The sequence below is a fragment of the Dasypus novemcinctus genome, chromosome 10, assembly GCF_030445035.2.
Source record: "Dasypus novemcinctus isolate mDasNov1 chromosome 10, mDasNov1.1.hap2, whole genome shotgun sequence".
NCBI classification, from domain to species: Eukaryota; Metazoa; Chordata; class Mammalia; order Cingulata; family Dasypodidae; genus Dasypus; species Dasypus novemcinctus.
The window spans coordinates 120685098-120712194 of record NC_080682.1 but is presented as its reverse complement, the minus strand read 5'-3'; the positions used below and the strand labels follow the sequence as shown (position 1 = coordinate 120712194).

Genomic DNA, 27097 nt, shown 5'->3' with positions numbered 1-27097 from the left:
CATTGAGTCCCCACCCCTTGGTGGGTGGGGACTCACAGATAAAAAGCATAACGAAGGACAGAGTTGGGAGCTTTTAATGTTGGAGTTTTGATGCTGGAGTTTGATGCTGAAGCTGGAGCCCCAGGGAGAGAGAGACAGAGCCATTTGCCTGATAGTCTACAACTGACCTTGTGGAGAAAACAGAGGAGCTGAGCCCAGCGGAACCCAGGAAACTTGAACCCTCGCAGACATTGGCAGCCAGCTTGCTCCAACATGTGAAAAGGGACTTTGATGAGGGAAGTAAGTTATGCTTTATGGCCTGGTAACTGTAAGCTCCTACCCCAAATAAATACCCTGTATAAAAACCAGCCAATTTCCAGTATTTTGCATCGGCACCCCTTTGGCTGACTAATACACCACCTGATGTAAAAAAATGAATACCAAGATACTCTTAGCGTGGATGTTGAAGCTAGACAGACATGAATTGGGAACGTTGGACAAATCAGTTGACTATGTTTTCCCATCCATAAGATGGGAAGATTAAACCTGTGCAAAGCCTTTGGAAGATAGAGATAAGAAATATGTAGTGTCTAATTCAGTAACAGGCCCACAGTAGGATGGCAATAAATTACAACTCTTAGAATCCCCTCTTCGGTGGTGTTTCTATGACACTAAAGAGAGGCTGTGTTCTTCCCACACTCAGCCCAGTGCGTAGTTGGGAAGGCAGAGCACTAAAGGTGGCTCTAAAGCTTTCCCTTCAGCAGCTACTATTTGACATTGCTGATCTTAAACAGTTGTCTGTTGGCAATGTTTCCAGTAACCAGAACCTTCGAAGGTGCAGCAGAACTGAACAGAGCCGAGGTTGTGTAAAAGAATCGGTAAGGCTGGAGTTCCTCGTTTCTTCCTTGGCCTCCCCAGAACTTAGGGGTTTTCAGCAAGTAAAGCTGAAGGCTCCAAAGCTATTTTCAGCATTAAATAAAGCTTTGCAGAAACTGAATAGTTGCTTATCACAGCAGCTGAAATAAAAGGTCAGGTTCCTTTAGGCTGAAATAATATCAACACTGTGTTAACACCGCTTAGCTCATGCTCGTCGGGAGCTTTGATTGCTTGTTGATGACATTGTTGGAATTTCCAGGACACGATCAGTGGGTGGCATGTTATCACAGACAGCCTTTTGGTGATTTCAGTATTCCACCTGAACATGTCCAGGACAGGCACGACCCTGGACAAAAGTAGGGAGCAACAGCTGGCCCTAGGCCATTAACTGTCAACATCATGTTTTCCCTCGTTTTTATTATTAGTGCCAAAACCATATCAGGGACTCCTGTGACTGCAATTCACTACACTAAATAAAAACGGCATTATTGCTAGTTGCACAATAACTGTCCAAACAAAAAGCAGTGATAACACTGATTGAATAGATCAACTTTTTCTTGATAACTACTGGTGACCTGGGAGTTGCACTTCCTCAAAACATGAAATGTGTAGAACGGAGAAGGGGTCTTTGGGGGTGAAAATTGGGGAAATCACTGGCTTGAAACACAGAGCAAGGCCTTGAAAGATCCAGGGGTTCTGAGAGGAAAGAGGCACCTCCAGGCAAGGATTGAGGTAGGATGGCCTGTGAACTTGGCCTTTAAGAATGCTTATGATTTAGATAGCAGAGAGGAAAGGGTATTCCATGGGAGGTAACTGCTTGACTAAAGGTAAGGAGAGGCAATATGAGAGCATGGATGGGGAAATCCACGGTAGCAGTCCTCAGTTACAAACTGGGGGAGGCATTCCTGGTGTTCCTGCCTCAGAGAAGAAATGTTGAGAAATACATGTTCAACTACCCTTTCTTGTTGAATCTACTTTTCAGATGTCTTGAAAAATAACTGCAAAACTGTTAATGCCAAAGCAAGTAAAGAGTATATTATATTTCTTATTCTGTATCTTCTCTTTCTAAAGCACCAACTACTTTGGGCTGCTAATAATTTAAGATATACTTACAAGGAAACCAATAAAGAGGAGTAAAAATACATAACTTATTTATATATAATTTATTTATACATATTTAGATATGGTGTGTATATATAATTCTTAGTTTTTAAACACCTTGTTACCAAAGCATTGATGATTGTACTTGCTCAAAGAAAGAAGCAAGCTGTAATCCCACGTGATAGACATCCTTGGATTAAGTATTACCATTTGGTTTGGGTCTTTCTACCTAAGGTTGTATAACGTCCAAATTACCAAGTAACTGTTTGAATTTCTTAAAGAAGATCAGTGCTGTCCTCGATTTTCCAGCATAGAAAACCTTCCATTGCGGCAACCAAAGGTTTTAGCAGTGAGGCATTAAATGCTAGTCTCTTCTGCCTTACCATATTTGCATGGTATTGCATGTTGGCACTTATCACGTCCTGGCCGTATGTATCAGACAAGAGTCATGAACAGATCTGCTCTGGGCTCTCCAAGGAACCACGACTGCCTGGAAAAGGCTGAGCAGTCCAGGATTCTAGGCACCCAGTGGTTTTCATATCGCCACACGATGTTTCACCAGCAAGAGTGAGTCAAGAATCTCTGCCCTGGACATGCATTGTTGAACGTGATTCAAGCATGAGTCATATGTATAGGAAAACGTAATTTACATCTATGTCTCCCCTGCTCAACAGTCTTTCTTCATGCCCTGGTATCATGATGTAGTATGAAGGGAATGAATCTCAGATGCCTCCAGATTAAAACAATAGCTTTCACTTTCTTCAGAGTGGTTAATAAGTTAAGCCAAAGCTGTTGGGGTGACACCTCAAAACAGAGAGAAAGTTAGTAAGTCAGGCACTGTGACTTTCTAGTTCAGGTGGGTCATCTAATTAGTAGCACTCAGTCTGGGCTAAAATTCTCAGTCAGAAGGATGGCATTTGGTCCTTGGGAGACATACTTGATGCCTATGCTCCAATATTGCTTCATCCAGATATTTTTAAAAATATTCATTTTATTTATTTATTTCTCCCTCTGCCTCATTGTTTGTGCTCACTATCTGCTCCCTGTGTCCATTCATTGTGTTTGCTCTGTGTCTGCTCGTCTTCTTGTTAGGAGGAACTGGGAACCAAACCCTTTACATCCCATATGGGAGAGAGGCTCTCAATTGCTTGAGCCCCCTTCACTCCCTGCCTTGTTGAGTCTCTCATTGTGTTCCCTCTTTCCTCTTTGTGTCTCCTTGTTGCATCAGCTTGTCGCATCAGCTAGTTGTGTCAGCTTGCCAAGTCACCTTATCAAGTCAGCTGGCTGTCTTGCTCGTCTTCTCTAGGAGGCACCAGGAAATGAACCTGGGATCTCCCATGTGGTAGGTGGGCGCCCAAATGCTTGAGCCACATCTGCTTCCTTCATCTGGAATTTTGTGCATTGTGTATTAACCACTTCTTTGTCAGTTTTCCCTCTTACTAAATTCTCTGTGCCCTTCAACATCCTTCCCACCATACGCCCAAGTATCACTGAGAGGAAAGAAAAGGAGAATAGAGGTATTATTCCAAAAATAAGAGAATAGGGATAGCTGGACACCTGGATTCTTCCAGTTCACTCCAAGTTAAAATGGACCTTTTTAGGACTTCATGTCTTGTTGAAAGGGAATTAATCCACTTTTTTGTTTTTGCCTTGCAATAATCAAAAGTCATTAAATATGAAAGGAGATTGGGCAGAATGTGATAGAGTTCAGCCTTACTAGGTACTTTTTTTCTTGCTGACGCTGATATTGACTTGCTTTGTTGGCATTTCCCTTTCTTAAGAAGCTAATGCTGCAAAAGTTACTAAATGAGAATTCTCAGTATTAAGCTACTAGCTAATTGAATATTTGATCAGTGGTCACTGGCATACCACAGAGTTCTGTCCTTGAGCTGTCCTTTTGCACATTTCCATTAGGTAGTCCCAGAGGACAGTTTGCCACAGGTGTACGTGATACAAATCTATGGGTGAGAGTCATTTCATTGGCTAAGAAAGCCAACATTATGAAGACTGCAATAAACTGAAAATGAGCTGAAACGAACAAAACTACAATCCAAAGACAACAAGCAGTGAGGTATTTAGGTTAAATATTTTCCGTAATTGCAAACTAATCAGTTGTTCAAGGGCACAACTGCCTTCTCAGCAGTTCTTTTGACTTTAGGGGTTTCCATCGACAACAGTGCAACGTAGCCAGCAGTGTGACCGAGGTCTCAGAAATCTGGACTGGTATTAGGTTGCATTATTGGGGTTTTGTTTGCCTGAGGTAACTAATCATCCCACCATATTTTTCCAATCGGTCCACTTGAGGGTTGGTGGTCAGGCAGGTGGGGGTGAAGGTCTTGTAAGGAAAGGGTTAAGTTTAGTTTTCACAGGAAGGTGGAGGCTGGAGCCAGCTCTGCAGTTGGAGGAGGGAGGGAAAGGGGTCCTAGCGCTTTGGCGCCAAGAATTTGAAAAGTGGCGCCAAAGTGAGGGTGGGGCCAAAGCCAGGGCGGCCAATGGGGAGAAGTGAGGGTGGGGCCAAAGCCAGGGTGGCCAATGGTGAGAAGTGAGGGCGGGGCCAAAGCCAGGGCGGCCAATGGGGAGAAGTGAGGGTGGGGCCAAAGCCAGGGTGGCCAATGGTGAGAAGTGAGGGCGGGGCCAAAGCCAGGGCAGCCAATGGTGAGAGGTGAGGGCACAGCCAATAGTGACAGCGGTGCCAAGTTTGAAAAGCCCGGCCAGGAGTGAAAGTGGCTCCGAGCGGCAGGAATGTGGGAACGTGAGTGGTGACTCAGAGCAGGAAGGAGTAAGTTAGACCTCTTGGATAGGCTGTCACCTCTGAACTACCCAATCAACGGGGAGCAGGGGAGGGACCCGCGTGTGAGGTTAGGGTGTAAATGTCAGTGCTTCTCGCCATTTTATCCAGGTCTCACTCCCGTTCTTGCTAGATTGTTAATAAAATACTTTCCTCCTCCACAATCGGGTGAGCTTTTGTTCTCTTACAGGTGCAGCTTTCTTTCTAACAATCTGTTATTCAAAGAATTGCCCTTTTCACTTCTTCTCCTTCAGTGATTGGCATTTAGTACAATTTTATAGTTTGGATTTCCACGGATATTTGTCCCAAACAACTAAACCTTTCCTCATATGATATTCTCAAAGAACATACATTGATTAGCATGCTTCTCTTCTAAATTGTGCTTTTCTTATAAAAATACAGAGCTCTTATGTTAGAAAAGCATAAAGAACTAATATTAGTGGAAGACAGTATAGAGATAAATATTAATTGGATGTGCTGAGCTTATAGGATACAACAGGAAACCCCTGTTTTTTTGTCCCTTTTTCATCACTGCCTTCAATTATGCTTGGCCAGGACTCTCCTTTCAACCCCTTGATAAAATCTTATGTGGATCTCAAAACTTCAAAGTTACTTTCAGGTAATGAAAGTCTAGTGAAATGCAACTTAAACTTTCAATCTCTCATTCAATTCAAAATTTCTTCTCCCAAATTCAGGCCTATTTCACTTGGAGCAGGGATCGCTGGGTGGGAAGGGATACAGGCTAGTGCTTCCTTCTTTTTCCCCTTCACGCTGCTAATTCTGGTCCCTCTGGGATTGCAGGAGGGAAGGGGACTGCACACAAGAGGTACAGTGATTTGAATTATGACCCCCGAAAGACGCGTCCACACCCTAGTCCTCAGAATCTGTTGGATTCTTTTCCCTACTTGGGAAAAGAGTCTTTACAGTTGTAATTGTTAAGGATCTTGAGATGCAATCACCCTGGGTTATCTGGATGGACCCCAAAACTGATGATATATCCTTATAAGAGACACAAAGAGGAGGAGAGAAGGAGGAAGTGGGGAAACAGAGGCAGAGATTTGAGTGGCGCAGCCACGCTCCAAGGACCGCCTGGAGTTACCAGAAGCTGGCAAAGGCAAGGAACAGCCTGTTCCCCAGAATCTTTGGAGTGAAGCAGCCAGATGACACCTTGATTTTTGACTTCCTGTTGCCAGGACTGTGAGAGGATAAAATTCTGCTGTCTAAAGCCACCAAATTTATAGTAATTTGTTACGTAGCCCTAGGAAACAAACACAAGGGAGGAGAGAAAAATAAAAAGCTGCCGATGCTCTCCATGTGGTAAGTGTCCAAAGCTGGCTGTGTCATGTCACCAAAGGGCAGGTGTCCTCAAAGCCCCTAGAGGCACCTGACCTGGGGAAGAGTTCCCCGGCCGACTTCTTGTTGCTTTCCACTCAGTTCCTGACCCTGGGATAAACCCCACGGCCTCTTACTGCTACAGTGTCCTCCCCCCAAAAAACAGGCCGACCTCATGGATGTTGTAGCCTCCATGGCTCAAGCCCAGCTGTGTTCAGTGGTGCCCTTGGCCATCAGGAGACTCCCCTCCTTCTGGTCCTTGGGAAGAGTGGGGGTCACCCCACCGCACGACCGATCTCTCTCCTCTGCCCATCGTCACAGTCCACCTTCACTGCCCAGGCCCCCGGGCAGCCTCTCTCCCGAGCTGCCCCAAGGTGCTCTTCCGTGGTGTCCTCAGCCAGATGGCGGCTCGTGAAGCACCCACCCAGAGCCCGAGACACGAGCCCCCCTCCTTACGGCAGCCGTGCCCTCCACAGGGGGCTCCTGGGAGGCGCCACCAGCTCTTCTGAGACGCGAGCTCCAGCCTTGGGCTAATGGAGTGGTGGGGACGAGAGTCGGAGGAGCGTTTAGCCACTCCTTAGGGCACTGGTGGCTCCTTAGTTTCTTTGGGGACTAAGGGGACTGCCTACTATCCTTTGCTTGCGGCGCTAGCTGAAATCCCAAGGAAATAACAAAAATCCCATTCAATAGACTGTCGTGCAGTATATAAAACAGCAAGATTTAAGAAATGCAAACATATTATTCCAATTTGGTAACTTTTCTGCTAATTCACATCTATTATCAATCACTTCTTAGCCTCTCCAGGATTTATATCTTTATGGCTTGTTCAGAACTTTCAGTGCTTGCGATTAAATCAATAATTCCTAATTTAGAGTCTGTTAATTGCCATGAATTTTCTCTCTGTGCTAGCTCCATTGTTCGGCATCTGGATTATTTACCAAGCCAGTGAATAAAGGCTCTAAAATAAGCATTGATAAAAGCTGGAAAAAAGAGGGAAAAAATAAGGCTGCTGAGTCTGATCAGCCTTGTTTTAATCATAAGGGATGATTTTCCTTCTCGGAGGAAGGGTTTCCCCTATTTTACTGCTACCAGGTAGCTGAGTACCTTCTTGCATCCAGAAAATTCTTCCCAGGGAGCAAAGTTTCTATTCTTGGCTTAGACGATCTCTAAGGTCCCTTCTGACTAGAATTATGTAATTTTACATACTGTGTAATGAACAAGAATTCTAGAAATCTTCCCACTCAAGTGCAGTACTTCTCCTGATTTATAAAGAAACTCTCACTCCCCCTTCATTTCCGTCACACACGTCTTGTCAAAGCAAATGTTTTTAAAGCTCTGTGGCAGGGTGTCCTGCTGGATAGGAGCTCAGGCTCGGACGCAGGTCTGGTGAATTACACAGCTTCTTCCAGAGGTCCCCTGCGTGCTCTCACAAGACAAATGTCTTCAATGTCACAGGATGCTGTTTGGGCATGTCGCTGATTTGCCTGGGCCTGGAACCCCATGAAATCAAACATGAGCCTAGTTACAACTGGCGGATATACTTGTCTTTTAAACCTGATGGGCCTTGAAGCTGTGCTGCAGAAACGGAAAATACCTCCCATCTAGAAAAGGCGTATTAAACAAAGAGGCTTTGCAGGATTGTCTGGGTTGTGAAGCAGGGCTCAGGGCCAGGAGGGAGCAGAGGGTCCACGTAAGGCATGAGGTTGTCCTGGAATGCACTTTGCCTTCATCTTTCTCCCAGGAACATTTGTGTGCTCTGAGAAGGGGAGAGATGTGATCACTGGTATCCACAGCCCCATGCCCTTCTGCTGGGGAGCTGCCCTCTTCCAAGGCGGTGGTTAATAGGAAAGAACCATGTTGTTTTGAGACCTAGACCTTCACCTCTACCTCCCCTTGTCACCACCTAGAGAGCTAGACTCTAGAAGAGTCTCCAGCTGGAGAGAAAAAGTAGGAAAGCACAGAAATCCAGAGACAAGCAAAAAGAGCGAAGAGCTTCCAGCAGCTCCTGCTGAAAAAATTACCGCAGCGGCCTCGGAAGTTGCAGGGGTTGGTGCTTCTGCGTGGGGATCAGAGCACTTTCAGCAGTGCTCAGACGATAAAACCTTTCTCCCTGCTGGGCAGACTCCTCGATGTGCACACAGCTGGGGAGAGCAGAGGCGCTGACATTTGGCGGGCGGCGGGGAGGGACTGGGCTTAGAGCTAGCAATCATAAAGGCGTGGCACAAGGGAACTCACCTGTAGCACGAGCTCGGCGGGCCCGGGGGCCTTCATGGGGCTCCCATCTTCATGGAACCTGACATAGTATCGGAAGGGTTTATACTTAGAGTGTATATGTGTGTGCTAGGATAATTTAAATGTAACTAAAACTCAATGAATATTCAGCCTCTTCCTCTAGACAGTCCCTCCTTGGAGATATACCAACATTTCACTTTGGACCTTTGAAAACTAGAGCTTTGAAAATTCGGTTAAATTACATGTACAGAATTATTCGGTGGGAACGCAGAGGAAGTATTAAACTAAAGAATAGTTAATATTTATCAATGATTTACTGTGTGTTGGATATTTATTCCTCACGGCCACCTTATGATTTAAGTACTATTATTATCTCCATAGGAAAACTGAGGTTCAGAAAGATCAAGTAAATTCCCCAGGGTCACACCCTAGGGATGGCAGAACTGGGATCCAAATCCAGATTTATCTGACTCTGAAGAGAACACTCTCAGCCATTATACAAGAAACATGAAATTTATATTGGCAAAAACCTGAGATGATAATCCGAAGCAACACCCTCCATTTACGTGCTTAGTTTGTTGTGCAAACTGGAGTGTTAAACAAAAGGGTGATGGATCAGAAGCCTCAGAACCTGCTTTTAAACAGGAAGGCCAGGACTTTAAAAAAAGAAAAAGGTGGGGAAGGAATTATGATCCTGAAAAGCAAAAAAAAAAGTATTTCTCAAGTTCATACCACCTGGACGCTGTTTGATGAGTCTCCACTTCGACCCTTTGTAAGCCCGTGTTTTTGGACTTGATTGCAAGCTCAAAGTTCAAGCTAAGGAGAAATAAATCCATCTGCTCTCAGAAACGCCTTGTAGAGTCTAGAAGAGGTGTTGACCTGTAAGTGCCATATTCCCGATAGTGATTGGCCTTCGGGGAGCAATTGGTCGGACCTGCAAACATTCACAGCCGAGTGATAACATGCCATTACAGTAATGAACCACACAAGCTGAAGCTCTAAACTCCTAAATCCACAAAGGAAGCAAATTACATCTCACTGGGGGATGGCTCCATGAACCCAGGCAGAGGGATAAATGTAAGTTGAGGGGAGGGGGAGAGGGGCTAAATCTTGTGGGAAGAGAAAACCAAAGCCAGTGGAAGTGATAAAGAGGAGAGCCCGGATTCACCAGGAATAGCCCGTCTTATTTCATCAATGACACATCAGGGAAGCATGCTTTAAAACCCACTCAAAACAGCCCACACTCTAATGAAAACCTCAGGATTTCTCCAGAAAGCTGAAGAACTCTGTCCCGCTGAGCAATGAGACTGTCAGCAGGGAAAACAATATTTTTCCCTCTTATTGAAGTGCCCCGGGACCGTTGCAAAGTCAATTAGGAAGCGGGAGGATATGCTCGTTAGAGCTGAACGAGCCCGGAGCTGGGAAGGAGCCGGGAAGCAGGCGGTGGCAGGGGTCAGCTGGTCCAGGAGGACGCTGAATGGGCCAGATGCGCCGGCCACACCAGGGACAAAGAGTCTCCCCTTTCCCCGCTGGGCCACTGCCCCGACCTCCAGACAAACACCGGGGGCACAGATTCGTTCCCCTTATCAGCTGCTTAGCTCAGCAGCTGCTGCCACCCATTTCTCTTTGCACGTCTTGCCATTTCTAACAGTCGCCTTTTTGTCTAACTTCTGTATGAGGAGGGAGGAGGCCGCGGGGCTGGCAGCACAGTGGAGGGATGGCGCGGTGGCTGGAGGAGGACTGAGGGCTTGAGTAGAGTGTTTTAAGAGGGGCAGAAAATGGACTTTTCAACAACCTCTGGGAAAGTCAAGAGGCCTAGGAAGTACACCAGCAGTGCTGGGTACTCGTTCTCTCCAGGCTGGTCACTCTGATCGAGGACAACATTTTCTTCTCAGAACCCCTGTGGCCAGGCAGAAGAGGGGACATGTTTGGCATGGATTATAGGTTATTTGTGTTTAACCCAGCCATGAAAATAAGGACTGGCCCGCAGGCCAGGTCAGGGACGGAAGCTGGCCTGTTGAAAATTAGCCGCGGGATTCAACGCGCATCAGCCAGCGAGTCTGATGAGAAGTGCAATATGGAAACAATTACGCTTGGTACAGCAGCTACTTAATTAGAAGACCGAAGGAGTTTATAAGCAAAGATTTCAGTGTTTTTCTTGAAAACTCTCTATAGGGATAACTGAATCTGGTGGGCCACCTCCATGAGAAATGTGATGAGTTATAAGGCAATTATTTTCTTGAAAAAAGACCATGTAATTAAAAAATCAGGACTATGCAATCAGAAGAAGAGAAAAACAGAATGCAATGCAATAGAAAAATAGGGAATGAAAGATGTTTTCCTTCTGCTACCGAACTTAACTTCTGTGTCATTTTTCCCTGTGGCATTTTCAGAATGCCAGGGAACTCTTTATTCCCACGTAATAAATAGAAACACTGAAGCAAAAAGCTAAGATATAATGGCACAAGGCAAGGGTGGCAGAAAGATGGGAGAGGGATAAGAAGAGAGGAAGAGTCAGTTACTCTGGAAACAGCTCCAGGGAAGGGGGTCGGAGGGACAGGACGTGGAGGCTCTGCCCCCACTAACTACTCCACATCCTTTCCTAATCAAGCTCCTTCTATGCCACCTCATGCTCCCCTTTTCAGCTCAATAAAATTCAGTTCAGCAGGCATTTATTTAACATAACCCTGTTCTCAGCCTTGTGCAGGATGCAAGAGTGAAGAGTAACTGTGGGTGATGATGAGGATGACTGGACATGCAGAGCTCGCCACACTCCAGGATGGCTATGCCCTTGCGCATGGAACCCGTGGTGTCCTGCAGCCCAGCCTGGCCCCTGGAGCCTGGCCTTAAATCCCGGCCTGCCCCCTTCCCAGCTCTGTGACCTCAGATGAGTCCTGTAGCTCCTTGGTGTTTTGTTTCCTCATCTGTAAAATGGGGATCACAGATGTACCAGCCTGTTTCAGGGAGGACCCAGTCAAGAAAACAAAACCACAACCCTTATATCTCAATGTAATAGGGAGACCTGGTTTCACAGGCGCAGGACGGCTGGCTGAGAAGAGAGCGCGCACCAGGCGGTCGGTCACGCACAGCAGCTGGAGGATCCACCCTTCCCTCAGGCTGGAGAAGCAAAAGGAAGTGGCTGAGGCCACCTGAAACTGGACAGGGGAGGAAGCGAGCGGACCCCTGGGGAGGCAGGCGCTGGAGGTGGAAGGACGCAGGGGACTGGACTCAATGACCGATCCTGGGGAAAGGGCTGCTGTTGGGGTGTTGGCGACAGTGCCGGGCAGCAAGCCTTCTCCCCCATCCAGCCTCCCAGTCTCTCTCTAGTGTCCCCTCTTGGCATAAACTTACAGGAAGTCCCTGCCTAAGGAGGGCAGGCTTGCAGAGCTCATCTCCGGCCATCAACCAGAGGGCAGACGCCAGCACCCAGACGCCAGCGGGTCGTGCCCAGCTCAGGATTTTACAGGAGCAGCATGAGGTTAGGGGGTCGGTGCTTCCAGAGGGCTTAGCACAGTGCCTGGCGTGTGGGAAGTGCATTGTAAAGCTTCTGAAAGTAAGTAAATAAACCTGCCCCAAATCCCTCCGGGGAAGGCGTGTTCGGATCCCAGTTCTCCCGGGAGGTGGTGAAGCTTGCAGAGGGCACACGGAGTGACCACAGGCACACAGCTAGTCAGTGGGGAGGTCAAGACCGTCGAACGCCAAGCTCTTAGCTCCTGGATCCCCTTCGAGGCTCCGAATCTGAGAGAGGGGACGGGCACATCAATCAGCCACTGCACAGAGCCGCAGACTGCCAGAGTGCGTCGGAGAGACAGGTGCAGACGACGTAGCTGGAAGAGCCGGAGGGAGAGAGGGAGAGCTGCTAGCGGGGGACCTGGGGAGGCTTGCTCCAGGACGCGGTGTTTGAGCTGGGTTGTGAGGCGCAGGGCTTCAACCGGGAGCAGAGAGTTGGGGGCACATGTGAGGCGTGGAGGGTGGCGACTAAATAAAGGAAATGTTCCTTGCCATCGTTCTCTGCCATAAGAAAATAATAGAGTGGAAGTATCTGGAAATATTACTAGCAGCAATATGAATCAAAGAGTCCTTTCATGGCAATCATAAACATAACATGTTGCGTAGAATATTATAAATAAATTTGTGAAGAGGTGGCATTAGCTGAAAAATCATGAGTTATTAGCACACGTCCATATTTTAACCCATATAGAGGGTCAATAAAATCTGCGTCCAGAAGGCAAGTGATCTTGTTTCAAGATAGACTAAACTACAGATCGAATGAAGCACTTGGATACCCTTTTAACAATGTACCAATTTAATTTGAATCAGGAAGAGTATCATGAACAAATGTGATTCGCATCAATTTTATTTGACTGATGTGATTAATATGTGAAGTGATTGGCGTGATTGACTGTGCGAGGCACCGTCCCAGGTACAGGAGATGCAAGACTTGTAAGCGGGGGTTGCAGCCCGCAAGGAGCTCACGATTTAGTAGGGCAACAGCAGAAATGCAGGCTCTGGGATTGGAAGGGAAAAGCAGTGGGACTCAGTGCCCTGGGCCTACGGACACTCTAGCAGGGGGAGCCGGGGAAGCCTCTGGTCTTCTCTGGAAGCAGCGTTTCAACAACGGCAGAAGTGTCAGGGAGTGGATGTGAGGACAGAACAAATTATGGACACACCTTAGTTTTACCTAGTGCTGGACCACGGGGCTGGCGCGCTAAGGAAGGCAGAGTTCTACAGAACTGCGGACGTTCTGGAAAGTTTCTCATAGTTCTCGGTGTGGTCTCTGCAATCCCGTGCTCAACTCTAGAAGCAAGAAAGTTGCTGCGAAACCCAAACGGAAACCTCATGAGCCAGTAACAATCGCGAAGTCTCTGAGTACCTACTACAATGCATAGATGTATTTGCATCCATATAAAATGCATATTGTCTCTCGATGTCTAGTGACTAGTCCCCAGAAACCATTGTCTCTTTCCTCCTTTTGCTAACAGAGCTCTCTTCCCCACTGAGGTTTAATGTAGAGACAATATTTTCCCACCTTCCCTGTGACCTTGTGACATTCACCAACAGAATATGGGTAAAAGTAGTGTGCACTTTCCATGTTACTTCCCTAGAAGAGGATTTTGCCCCCCGATTGCTCTCCCCCTTCCCGCTGGCTGGGACACTGATGTCTTACTAGGGCTTCCCTGGGCAGCACAGCGGTAGGAGAGAGAGCATCTGGCTCCCTGCTCCATGCTGTGGAAAGAGAACTCACCCCTTCTCCCTACTCCTTTCTGCAGCGCACCCCGCCGGCCTGCCTCTAGCACCTCTCCTTGGCTCTGGCCAAAGAACACGTGTGCACACACGGGGTCGTTAGAATTATGGCTGGGTTAACCGAATACAGGCCACAGGTGAGGACAGGTGAGACTTTAGTATGTAAATGGTATGAGTTTTCATTGGATTTTTAAAAAGATTTGTGTTTTTTAAAAAATACATTTAATTGGATACATTATTTAAAAACTATATTTGCATGTTGGAAACCTTTGCTGTTTCCACCTGGCTTCTGGCTGAGTTTCAAATAACTGAGGTTACCTATTAAATGTCCTCCAGGTGAGGGAAAGGGCGCTGTATCAGCAAAGGAGACACCTTCAGCAAAATGCTTCCGAGAATTTGCTGGTGCCAAGCACCAAAGGTGTCAACGCACAAAGCCTGCCCTCAAAACGTCCACAGAACGGTCGCAAGATGTGCAGATACACAAAACATACAAAACAAGGTTAAAAGGAAAGTGCCAGTTAATACGCTTCTGGGAGAAGGCAATCGAAATCCTGACTCAGGCTGGTTTAAGGACAGGAAAACAAAAAAAGGTAGTTTATCGGCTTGTGTAAATCTACAGCCCAGGAGCAAACCTGCCTGCAGGTGTCTACACCGCCCTGAACTGGATGGGGCCTGGAAACCTGCGTTCTGCACACTCTCACCCCCCGCCACCCCCCACCTGAGAATTCCAATCCTTAGCCTGTTTTTGGAAAGAGTGCTTTTCATTTTTATTTTTCAAGGAATCAATTTTATTGCTACATATGAATAAAGCATAAATCCATCGAAAGTGGGCCATCAATGGTGTTGAGTACATCACACGGTTGTGCATTCATCGCTTCAATCATTTTTAGAGCATTTTCATTATTCCAGGACTACTACTACTACAAAACAAAAACCAGCCAAACAAACAAACAAGATCCTTCGCGTGGCCAAGTGGCAATTGACCGAAGAGGGGGAACTCATTTCCGAGGCAGATGAGGGATCCCTGGTCCCAGGCAGGGGCAGCCCCGAGCTCGTCATAGCCAGAGATGTCTGCTCTGTGCTGAGAACACTTGAGCGAAAAAAAAACATTTGCCAGTGTAACTTTTTAAAAGTTAATTATTATTATTAACAGCTGGTGCTCTATAAGCACTGCATCTAAACAGGGTCAGCTGCACAACTGGAACAATTGCTTCCCAAACGAAGGGAGGGCTTTTATCCCTCGTTTCAGACTCCCTTTGGACTCGAGACGGAAGCTGCGTATTTGAAGCTGAATTAAAAGGTCAAGAATGCCACCTGTGTATCTGCAGCCAGCCACACCAGCGGCGTGGCTCCTGTCCCTGCTGCGCCCAGGCCAGGGACCCACCTGGCGTCTCCTCCAGCGCCTGCAGCCTGCCCCCAAGTAGCAGAAGCAGCTCCACGACTGCAAGAATGCAGGAGGCTCGGGGCGAAGGCTCTGCCTGGGCCTGCCTGCCTGTGGCAGGGAGGGAGCGCGCCGACCTGTGTCACCAAAAAGAGTGGCCTGGGGGAAAAGGGGCGGAGACACGGCTTTCCCAGGGTTTCCAGGAGCTTCTTGCAGTACACTGGGGCACGTGAAACAAACTGGGGCTGGCAGCCCTCCAGCCCTGCATGACTCACCAGAGAGAGGCTGGCTGGGGACATGGCCGAGACCACCGCCCCAGCCCGCCCCACCCCAGCCCTTCTGACCCTGAGACCCGCAGCTGACGCTGCCTTTCTGGACCGCTGAGGACGCGGCTGGGGTGGGTGTGAAGGCGCATCAGGACATGGCTGTGCCATCTGCCTCGTGGTCCCAGGGCTGTCGCTGCCTTTCAATCCCTGAACAACTATTTATTGTGCAACTACGTACCAGGCGCTGAGCTGGGCAGGGACCACAGGCTCACAGGCAAAGAGCCTCTCAAGAAGCTTCCATTCTGGAGGAGAGACAGATGCTAAACAATAAACGATCAGGAAAACGAGCTGATTGCTGACTGCGTAAAGGTGTACGTACGGGGGGAAAAGCTCTGCTACGTCGCCATTAGCGGAGGTTGACATTGGATAGAGGGTAATGCCAAAGATAAACTGAGGCAATTAAAAAATAAGGGGGCGTGGGGTTATTCCTCTTGGGATAATGGAAACATTCTAAACCTGACTGAGGTGATGCCAGCACAACTCTGTGATGAAATGAGAGCCACTGAGTACACACTCTGGGTCCCTCACAGCATGGGACTGCATAACCCAGGGACTCCTGCGTGGAAGATGGGCTGTGGTTAGCCCAACAAATACGAGAGCACTCTCTTGTGAACTGTAACAAACATATATTCTAGTACAGGGCATTAATAAGTGGGTGAGTTGGGGGGAAAATGCACTAAATGTGAGATATGGGCTACAGTTAGTAATATTTTGACAATGCTCTTTCATAGTTTGTAACAAACGGTTCACAACAGTGTGAGGTGGTGGTGGGGAGACATGTGGAAGCCTTGCATGATATACATGTTTGTTTTATAAACTCACAACTTTTCCTACGCACTTGCTATTTGTGTATCTTAATGCATGAATATATACTTCAATAAAAAATGTTCTAAGTGAAAGAAAAAACCTTTTGTTAAAATTCATTTGGACAACAAACTGTGAATGGCCAGCACAAAACCAAAAGTGGTAAGGCACTCCCAGGAGGGCTGGGAAGGGAAGTCCGCATACAGCAAACGCCAGGCGAGTGACTGAGTGTTCTGATTGGCTGAGGTGACGTTTCCATTTTCTATGGGGCAGGGGCCTTACCAAGTGGGGAGCAGACATGCACCCATTACTATGGTTTTGAAGTGGGACCACTTCATAAGTCAGACACTTGGACACCCAGGAGGTATAAATTTAGAGAACCTTTATTTACGGCCGGGCACCGTCCACCACAAGTAGGTGAGGGGGCCCGGAACGCAGGGGAACTGGGGTTTTATAGGGGTCTACGCAGAGGGGAGGGGTCGTGTGCACGCCCTTAGAAGGAATTTTACTGGTTAAGTTTTGCTCTCTAATGGTGAGCAAGCAAGCAAGTCAAGCAAGTTACAGAAAGGAAACACTGGCAGTCAGCCGAGCTATAGGAGGCTAGGGTATTACAATCCAGCAAGTTACAAACGCAGTCAAGTTACAAAAGAGGAACACTGGCAGTCAGCCGAGCTATAGGAGGCTAGGGTATTACAATCCAGCAAGTTACAAACGCAGTCAAGTTACGAAAGTGGAACACTGGCAGTTAGCCGAGCTATAGGGGGTTAGGGTATTACAATCCAGCAAGTTACAAACGCAGTCAAGTTACGAAAGTGGAACACTGGCAGTCAGCCGAGCTATAGGGGGTTAGGGTGTTTGGGGGGGAGGGGGGAGTCTGGATGTATGTAGGGCTTTCAGATTGCAGGAATAGGCCCAGTTTTCTGTGTACTCTACTTTTTCTGCTTCAGATGTCCATTCTCACTGGCTCTCTCTTCTGGACCAGAACTAGTTTATCACTGGGTGCTGCTTATCCGCAGGGTGTGTTCCATTTTCTTGGCAAACCCATGTCTCTCCTGGAAAACCGTTTTCCAGAAAGGGGTCCAGCGGGCATTTTATTTTACCTGGTAGAAAAGGACTTCAGAGGACCGCTGCAAGGTCCCCGGCCAGGAGGGCGGCGCGCTTGGAGAGGCCGGGAGGAGCCAGGCGACGCGCCACTCGGGCCGCGAAAGGAGCTGGGCTCTCACTCATCACGCAGTGGAGTGGACGTCTGAAAAGGAATCTCCTGACTACCACGTGGAGAACATATGATTAAGTTCAGGGCTAAATGGACCTCAAGGTTCCCGCCTGGCTCGCACAACCCACGGCGAGCTCCACGGGGTCCCAGGAGCGTCCCCAGCACCTGCGGACTCTGTACCAGCACTGTCTGCTGGGACTTCAGGGAAATAAGGAAAAGCCATTAGCCACATTCGCTGCCGAACGTTTGAAATGGGGTTCCTGGGACTGAGGAGCGGAATGGTCGATATAATTTACGTTTAATTAATGTACACTGTCACAGGCGCTACCAGCTCTTGGACGGGACAGCGCAGCTCAACGCCGAGCCCTGGAAGCGGGGCGACTTGTCCTCCGAATCCCGGGCCAGGGCTTTCCCCCGACAGCGGCGAGGGTGCGGGGCATGCTGGCCGCGGGGACGCCCACCCCCGGCCCCCGCCCGGTGCTCAGGCCTGTCGAGACGCGGAGGCGCGGCAATCTGCCTCCTCTCCCGCTGGGGAGCCACGTGTCTGCGCTACGAGGCGACCCCCGCGCGTCCGCAGGGAAGGCCCGGCGCCGCGAGCCCGGGTTGCGGGACCGCTCCTTCCAGACCCAGCAGCCCCGCGCGCTCGCCGCCCCGGCGCGGGCCAGGCACGGGCGCGAGGGGAGCCGCGCCCCGCAGCGGAGCGCGCACACGCCAGCTCCGCGCGCAGCACAGGTGCGCCGGGCAGGAGGGGACCGAGGGGCCCCCCTCGAGCGGGACTGGGGGCTCGGGCAGCCCCGCCTCGCCGCCCGCCTCTCCCGGGCAGGCAGGTGGGCGGCGGTGGCGCGCGGCTGGCCCCCGCGCCCGATCTGCTTCCCGGGCCTGCTTTCGCTTTGCCCCCGGGCGCCGCCCGGCCTGGGCCCCGCAGCGGCGTCTCGGGCAGGTGGCCGCCGCGGAGGGGCGGGGGCGGGCCGCGCTCGCCGGCCGGGGCCTCCCCCGAGGACGCGCGTGGGCCCCGGCCGGCCGGAAGGCCACCGTGACCTTGGTCTCTCCCCGCCGCCAGGTCTGCGCGAGGACCATGGGCGCCGCGCTGCGCACGGGCGCGCGCCTGGCGGGGCTGCCGGGCCGGGCCTGCGGCGCCCTCCCGCGCCGGGCGCCCGCCGCCCAGCCCCGCGCCTGCCACGCCGAGGCCGGCGGGGCGCGCCCCGTGCTGCTGAAGAAGCGCGGGTACGACGTCACCAGGAACCCGCACCTGAACAAGGTAACGCGCCGGAGAGGCGAGCGCGGAGAGCGGGCTGGGCGGGTGCGCGCGCTCCGCCCCCTGGGCCCGGGCCCGTCCTGCCCTCCCGGCTTTGCCTTGCCACCCGCTCCGGGCGCCCGGGTCTGGCTCCCCCCCGCACCTCTCCTGGGAGAGGAGATCCGGAATGCCGGGAGCCTGGGGTCTGCTGCGGGAACCGCGCCTGGGGCCGTGGGTCTGAGATCAGGCACCCCCGCGGGTCTCACCAGGTCCCTCCAACCTTGGGCAGTTCCTTCAGCCTAAGTCCAAATTTCCTTATCTGTGAAAAAAGAGATGCTTGTCTCAGGGCTGTTCTGACCGTGTAAAGAGCTCATGCGGGTGTGAGAATAAATGTCCGCTAAGGTTATAATTATTATTATTACAGGGGAAAATTCATTTCAGAGCGGTACCAGGAAGGTCTGGAATTCTAGCACTTTCAGATGTTGGAAGGGCATCGGAGAGCCGAGGTCAGACCTCTCCGTTTACAGAGGAGCTAGGTAACAAAACAAAGGAGACCTGCCCAAGGTCACGGGCCCTGGCGCTGCCGCTGTGAGCCGGGCTTCAGTCAAGTTCAGCCCACGGGCAGGCCCCCCTGCGTTAACCTAAGAGCGCATGCATTTGTTTGCAGGCGGAGTTTAGTATCTTAGGTTCTGAGGATTAAGGTGGATAAAATTAAACCCAGAAAGCAAGAGACCTAGATTTGAGGCCAGCTTTTCCCCCAACCCACCCCAAGTTAACTTGGACATCTCATCTAACTTCAGGCTCAAGCTCTCCTGCCTAAAACGGATATTAAGATACATTCACCAACCCTACCTTGTTTGGTGACTGTGACAACTAAATGAACTATGGAATTTTAAACAATATTTAAAACTATATAAAGTGCTTGATAAATAGGTAATTACTGCAAAATAAAAATTTTAATAATTGCTTTGACTTGGGATTGTGAAAGTCAGGTAAGGCAATCTGTGTGGAAAAGGTTTGTTTTTTGTTTTGCTTCTTTTTTTTTGAGAAACAGGAATAACTATGTAGATACTGAGTGTTGTAGTTATTTTCTGCAGAATTAATAGAAGAAACTGGGGGAAAATCTTCCCACCTCCACTTATACTGATCCCCTGCCTTGCCCTAAAAAGACTCTAAATCCTTTGTACATTACTATTTTGGGTTATTTAGGTGTTTGTATTTTTTAAAAATTGCTTTGGTAGGAGAAAACTCAACTCTAACTGGTCTAAACAAAGGGCTCCTTTAAACTAAAAAAATCCAAAGGAAGGGCTGCAGGTGAGGCCTGACCCAGCAGCCCAAACCACCTCCCAAAGGGCACAGGCTCTCTGGCTCTCTGCTCTGCCCTTTTATTTTTTTTGAAATGAGAACATTCACTGATTTAAAATAAAAAAACAAAACCCAAAACAGTTTTATTCACATACCATACAATCCATTCACAGTGTCAATCAGTGGCTTTTGGTATAATCAGCGTTGTGTGTTCATTACCACAATCCATTTGAGAACATTCCCATTGCTTCAGATACCAAAAAACCCACACCCACACCCCTTACACCGCCCATTCCTGACCCTTAGCTTCGGTATGGGGCCCTTGTTACAAATGATGAAAGGAGGTTACCAGGTTACTATTACCTATAGTCTGCGGTTTGCTTTAGTTGTGTCTTTCCCCCTATCGCTCCCTCTTATTGACACCACGTACCACGTACCTTCGTTCTAGAATGAAAGGACATTCTTATATTAGTATTATTATCACAGTAATCATCCACACAGGGTTTCACTATGTCGTGGACCCATGCTTTATCCTCTAGTTTCCCTCTAGTGACAGACAAGACCCTCAGCTTGCCTTTCCAGCCTCAGCCACACCATAGTTCTGAGCTCTGCCTTGAGAAGGCAGCTGGGTCCTCAGGCTCTCCCTCAGGCTGCCACAGGCTCTCACCTCACCTTCTCCTACCATCCAGGGCGGGAGAGGCTTGTTTTTCTGAGGCGCTCCCGTGGAAATAGAAGTCTGCTTCTCTTTCTCTGAAGCCTCAGTGGCCACCCTTCTGTCTCACTGATTGAGTTCCCTTCCCATCCAACCCAAATGACCTCGAACAGAGGGCGCTGTCGTCTCCCCAAAGTAGAACCCGAGACTGTTGCCAGAGGCAGGGGGCACGGACGCCAGGAAGCAAAACAACCGGTTCCCACACAGGCTCCAAACGATTTTGGCAATATGGACTTAGAAGGACTGGCGTATTACCAGCCAGCATGAATTGCTTTGTGAGTAGCTGAGAAACTAAAAGGCGGCGTCAAAAGCCTTTTTTAAAACCCTAGACTTGTGGTCTCCTGAAAGCATTCTTGTCGTTGTCCCTTGCCCCTGGTGTAAATTTTTTCCCTCCCGAGTAATATAAATGGAATGTCATCCATAAGTCTAGGGGACCTGACCTTTCTGTGAGGATAAACAATCTTTTTAAATATCTCCCTGAAGTCAGTGATGCTGGATGGGGATGAAGGAACGTGTTTACAGTGATGCTGAGAGTTCCTTCTGGCAGCCTCCCCAGTCCACCGGCCGAGGGGAGGGGAAGCAACGAGCCAGGGCAGCACTGGCAGGGAGCGTCTGCGGATGCCCTTCCCTGCCCGCTGGAGTGCGACCCTCGTGCGCTCCTGCTGCCCTCCGGCGCCCGGCAGGAGGTCCAGGGAAGCCTCTCCGTCAGTCACCTGGGAGGCCTGCGCTGAGCTTGAGCAGAGCAGTGAGGGTATCGCTGAGCACGCAGCTTGGAAAGGGCCTCCGGTGCCGCCCACGGCGGGTCTGCCGGTGGATCTTTTCCTGCTAGACTACGAGCGGCTCCCGGGCAGGGACTGCTTTTCCTGCAGCCGAGGCTAGCACAGGGTAGATCCTGAAGAACCTGGCGAGGCCGTGCGTGTACAAATCAGCATGGAATGCTCGGAATGGGTTCACTAGATTTGCATCCCACTTTTGGCAGGTCAGGAGAGGCATTTAACTTGAAGCTCGGGGGCAGAGGGCGATCAGGAGGTGGACTTGGCTGAGTGAGGAGAACTGCCGAGCGGAGCAGGCATGGCCGCTCTCGCGCAGTGGCTGGCTCTGCTCCCTGCGCCGTCACGCCCGCGCCGTGGGACCTGTGGTGAATCTCATAGGCGCCTGGGCCATGTCACACCATTCTCGGGGGGCTCACGGGAGCTAGCGCTGTGAAGTCACTTGAAAATTGTAATGTGCTAAATATCAGGTGATCCCGTTGACGATTCCCAGAACCAGGGTCGGAAGGGATTACGATTATGAGTCCTGAACTGGGCCAGGAAATCAGGTTAGTGGGTCCAGGCAGCATCTTTTTAGAGAAATGAATTCAAATAGAATAGAAAAACATCAAATGCGTTGAAGTTAAATAAAAATGTTGGACTTGGTTACCATGTAAAATGCCTTTTTTCACAATGGGTTGCAGTAAAACAATGTTTTTGAAGAATGTTGTTCAAATCCAGCATCCTCGTTTTCAGAAGAAGACAGGCCGAGAAGGTCAGGGACTCCACAGAGATCCCGTTGCTTGTAGAGGGACAGAGGCAGCCTGGCTCCAGACTCGCAGTCCCCTGGGTAGAGATGATGGGTCTCAGTCACGTCCACTTTGACTGTTTAGGCATGTTCTTGTTGATGGCAACATTGGAACCAGACAAGGCCAAGTTCCCTTCTAAGAGTCTAGATTTTCTGACTGATGCAAATTCATCAATACATCAATTTCCACTCCTAGACATTTCTAGGAAGTTCTGTTTCTGTTTGTTTTATTTTTTAAGGATTTATTTATTTCTCTCCCCTCCCCCCCCCACCCCCACCCCAGTTGTCTGTTCTCTGTGTCTATTTGCTGTGTCTTCTTTGTCCGCTTCTGTTGTTGTCAGCAGCACGGGAATCTGTGTCTCTTTTTGTTGCATCATCTTGCTGTGTCAGCTCTCCATGTGTGCGGCCCCATTCCTGGGCAGGCTGCACTTCCTTTCGCGCTGGGCGGCTCTCCTTACGGGGCGCACTCCTTGCGCATGGGGCTCCCCTATGCGGGGGACACCCCTGCATGGCAGGGCACTCCTTGTGCACATCAGCACTGCGCATGGGCCAGCTCCACACGGGTCAAGGAGGCCCGGGGTTTGAACCGCGGACCTCCCATGTGGTAGGCGGACGCCCTAACCACTGGGCCAAGTCCGCCGTCTGTTTCTGTTTTTATTAATATTTGGGCTCTCTTCTAAAATTTACATGATGGCCTCTTTTATTGGCCTTGTAGGTTGTAGCCACAGCATACACATTGGATTACATCAGCCATCTTTATCTTTTTCATTTTTTTAAAAAGTCACTTTAGATATATAAATGTTATATCAAAAATATAGGAGATTCCTGTGTACCCCACCCCTACCCTTCCATACTTTCCCACATTAACAACATCTTTCATTAGTGAGGTGTATTTGTTACAATTAATGAACACACATTGAAGCATTATCCTAGCTAAGGACTATAGTTTACATGATAGTTTACACTTTGCCCCATGCAATTTTATAGGTTTTGACAAAATATGTAATGCCCTGTATCCGTCATTGCAATGTCATGCAAGACAATTCTAATATCTCAAAAATGTCCCCATGTTGCACCTATTTTTCCTTCTCCTTCCCCTCAGAAACTCTGGTGGTCACTGCCTTTATATCAACGATGCAAGTTCTTCTATTGCTAGAATAAACCTACTTCAGTCCATGGTTGCTTTCTACCCTTATGTTTGTTCATTCCTCAAACTTGAGGACTTTGGGATGGCAATGCCCATTCTGTCTCTGACTGAGAGAGGGCTTAGGTCCCATGGGGCAGATGGATAGAACTGTATTGCTTGCAGTTGCAAACACTCTTTGCTTTCTGGGATGGGTCTTGTCCATCATCATTCTTTTGTTAGTTGTCCTGGGTGAGTTGGATGAATTGGAGAGTAGGTGTTGCAACTCTGCTGAGATTCAAGGCTCAACCAGCATATATGAACAGACCAAAGATTTAAGTCTCTGGGACATATACTTAGCAAATATAGTGCTAATTATAGGTTCAAATAAAAGGGCCAGAAAAGCCATGCGTAGGGAAATTATAAATGAGTCAAACTCTGTTATATTGAGGAACATATATTCCAAAGTAAGGCCCAGTGACAGGGTGTTGACTTCCTGAGATAGTCTGCCGTGCCTAAAGTGTCTAGATGTCACTAGAGCTCTCAGGAACCCTGCTCTTTGAGGCACTGTTTACTGTGGCAGTCAATGAAATCCTGCTGATACATGCATAAGTATAACTTCTGGAATGACCTCCCAACTCACTTTGAAGTCTTAGCCATAAAAACTCATTTGTATTTAATATTTCCCCCTTTTGGTTATCACTCATCAGTGCTTGGTCATAATCCCTTGGTGCCAGGGAGGCTCATCCGTGGGAGTCATGTCCCATGTTGGGGGGAAGGTAGTACATTTATGGTGAGTTTGGCTCAGAGAGAGGCCACATTTGAGCAACAAGGAGAGCCATGTTTTACTTAAATTAAATAGGCAACTCACACCCCCATTTTATAGGGGTATTTCATCGGTAGGTATCATCCCCTTTTTATAATTATAGCGCATGGGCCCTTAAAATGTTTCTGGCTTCAGCTTACCTCTCACTTCCTTTTGGAAGAGCTGTCCTATTCCCCACCCCCCAAACAGGATTTGAGTCTCCTCCCACATATCTTATTGCTTTGGGTTTGCTTCCTTTTCTCACTGAGCACACTCTTGTAATGGCTGCTTGGTTTGTCTTCCTCACTGGACCTTGAGGGCCTTGAGGCCAGAGACTCTGCCTTGTCACATAGTATTCTCTGTGTCTGACTTGAAATGCACAGTAAATATTTGCTCTTTATTTATTTATTTTCCTCTCTATTTTTTTAAAATGTTACATTCAAAAAATATAAGAGGTCTCCATATACCCCCCACCCCCCTCACCCCACTCCTCCCAAATCCACAACCTCTTTCATCATCATGGGACATTCGTTTCATTTGGTGAGTACATTTTGGAGCGCTGCTGCACCACATGGATAATGGTTTACATTGCAGTTTACCCTCTCCCCCAGTCTACCCAGTGGGCCATGGCAGGACATACACTGTCCAGCATCTGTCCCTGCAGTACCACCCAGGACAACTCCAAGTCCTGAAAATACCCCCACATCATATCTCTTCTTCCCTCTCCCTACCCTCAGCGGCTACCATGACCACTCTTTAAATGTCAATTAAGGCATAATGCTTTCCTCTCAACTTTATCCTTGTTGCTCCTTCACAATTAGCCCAATGCTCTTATTGCCTAGAAAAATGCCTACATACGGCCTGTTTTGGAGGAAGTATACCTATTTGACCCTGACCTTCACAGACTTAAGGGCATTACACCAGAGAGGTGTGTTACTTCCTCGTGCCTCAGTTTCCCTGCTTGACCCTGCACCAACAGTATTTTTTGCCATAGTTCCACTGCCCCTTCACCAGCTTCTCTGCAGATGGTTTCTGGAGCTTGATGTTCAGGGAAAGGATGAACAAAAAGGGGACTTAGTCAAATCATTGTGATTCTGGATCTGCCTTCCCAATGGGCTTACTGAGTTTAAACCAAGGGCTTGGTGGCCAGCGCTTCAGCACTGGCTGAACATCTGGGGCTGCACAGGTTTCAGCTGAATCCTTTCTGATCTCAGTGCAGATTTATTAGACTCCCACTAGTCTAGGATTTGCCTTTGAATGAAGTGTTTCTTCGGTGCCAGCTGGGAACTTGATCCTGTTTCATTTTGGTGGGGCGAGTCTGTCACTGCAGACTTGGCTCATTAATCAATCAGGAGATGATTGTTGGGTTGTATAGAGAAGTAAGAGTTTATTGGTGAAGCTGTTTTCTGGCCTGAAGGCAGATAACATAATAAATCTTCCTGACACCTCTGGTTCCACTATGATGTGGAATTGGGCCCCTTTGATTTAAAGATAAGCAATGGGTTATTAAGTAAACAATAGTTCCATAAGCAGCAGTTTACTCTAGACCCGAGCTTTTTGTGACGTGACTCAGAGCATTGACTCTCAAATACTGTTCAGATATTTTAAGAACAAACAAGCAGAGGCAGACTGATCTTACATCCTTCCCTGTCTAGTAGAATCCAACCTTCACGGGCTGGTAATGATGGGCACTGGGATCTTGTGCTTGGGAACAGCTGAAAGAACGTGTTGGTTAGGCAATTTTAATAAAGCAAATCCAAACACAGAGACTTACACAAGACTCGTTCCTGAGAGAGAGATACACTTCTATCTTGTTGACATGTCTTTATTTAGAGTTCGCTTAGTTACAGTTGCTTTTGCTAAAATTCCACAATCTGGAAATTGCACATATCATTTCTACTCACATGCAGTTGGCCAAAACTTGGTCATATGCTGACCTAGCTGCAAGAGAACCTGAAAAATGTCATCTTTGGCTGGGCATCCATGTATTCAGCTATAAAATTTTCCAGTTTTGAAGAAAAAGAATGGCTATTAGAGAATTTGCCACAAAATATGGTTCTGAAACATTCGTTTTGTTAGTCTGTCACATTTTCCTTAACCTTTAAAATCCACCACTTGCGCTACATCCTCACTAACACCAGCCTTATTTATTCTGTCTTTTCATGTCTAGATTATGCAAGTGCCTCCTATTTGGTCTCCAAGCGTCTAGTCTCTTCTCTTTCAACCCACTCCTCCCCGTCCACGGATCACACCTTGAGAGCCCTGACTCAGGCTCAGACCTTGGACACGTCCTTGGCTCCTCTCTTTCTTTCAGACCCCATATCCCTTTTGCTACCCCTCCACCTTACTCTGCATCAACCCCCGGCCTCCCCGCTGTTCCTCGAACACTTACGGGAACACTTAGGCATGCCACGACCCGGAGTCTTTGCAAAAGGCTCTCCCCTCCTCCTAAAACTTTCCCCTAAAGTGATGAACTCTCTCACCTTCCTCAAGGCTTCTCACTTTTTAAAAAGACCTACACTGTCGTAAACAGTACTTTTGACTTTACTGGTCTCCATTAGCATGGTCTACTCGCACCCCCCACAGTATTTTATACTTCTTAACAGACTGTTTAATTTGCTACTTATTGTGTCTCGTTTTCTTGTTTGTGTTCATCCACCATAACGTAAGCCCCGTGGGGCAGGGAGTTTTGTCTGCATGCTCACTGGCATATCCCACTCCAAACGTTGCCCAGCTCGTAGCTGGCACTCCGTGAACGGTTATTCTCTCATTCCGAGAGACGTCCGAGAGGCTCCTTCATCTCCCCCTCCCTCCTCCTGCCCCTTGCCTCAGAGCCCTCATCTTTCATCCTGGGGCCGCTCTCTGCCCCATTTGTGGTGTTCAAAGACCCGAGATCCCCTCAGCTTGTCCCCGCAGCGTGGAGAGAAGCGCATCCCCCACCAGTCCTTGGCGTGCCCGGAGGCGCCGGTGGCTACGCAGGGTCAGAGTGAAGACACCAGTGGAGCACGGCCCAGAGGCCTCGACTCCCCGTCATCTCCAGCGTTCCCAGCACTAAGCAGAGCCTGGGAAGACAGCTCTGTTCAGA

The 27097-nt window shown here is 48.7% G+C and overlaps 1 protein-coding gene across 1 annotated transcript in view; it reads left to right on the top strand.

The window, feature by feature from the left end:
- Positions 1 to 18336: 18336 nt before the first annotated feature.
- Positions 18337 to 27097, top strand: part of ME3 (malic enzyme 3) — a 191284-nt gene continuing 182523 nt past the window's right edge. The window contains exon 1 of the mRNA XM_004455255.3: positions 18337 to 18534. Within this exon, the coding sequence (XP_004455312.2) occupies positions 18352 to 18534 (183 nt within the window). The 5' untranslated portion in view covers positions 18337 to 18351. The remainder of the gene's footprint in view (positions 18535 to 27097) is intronic.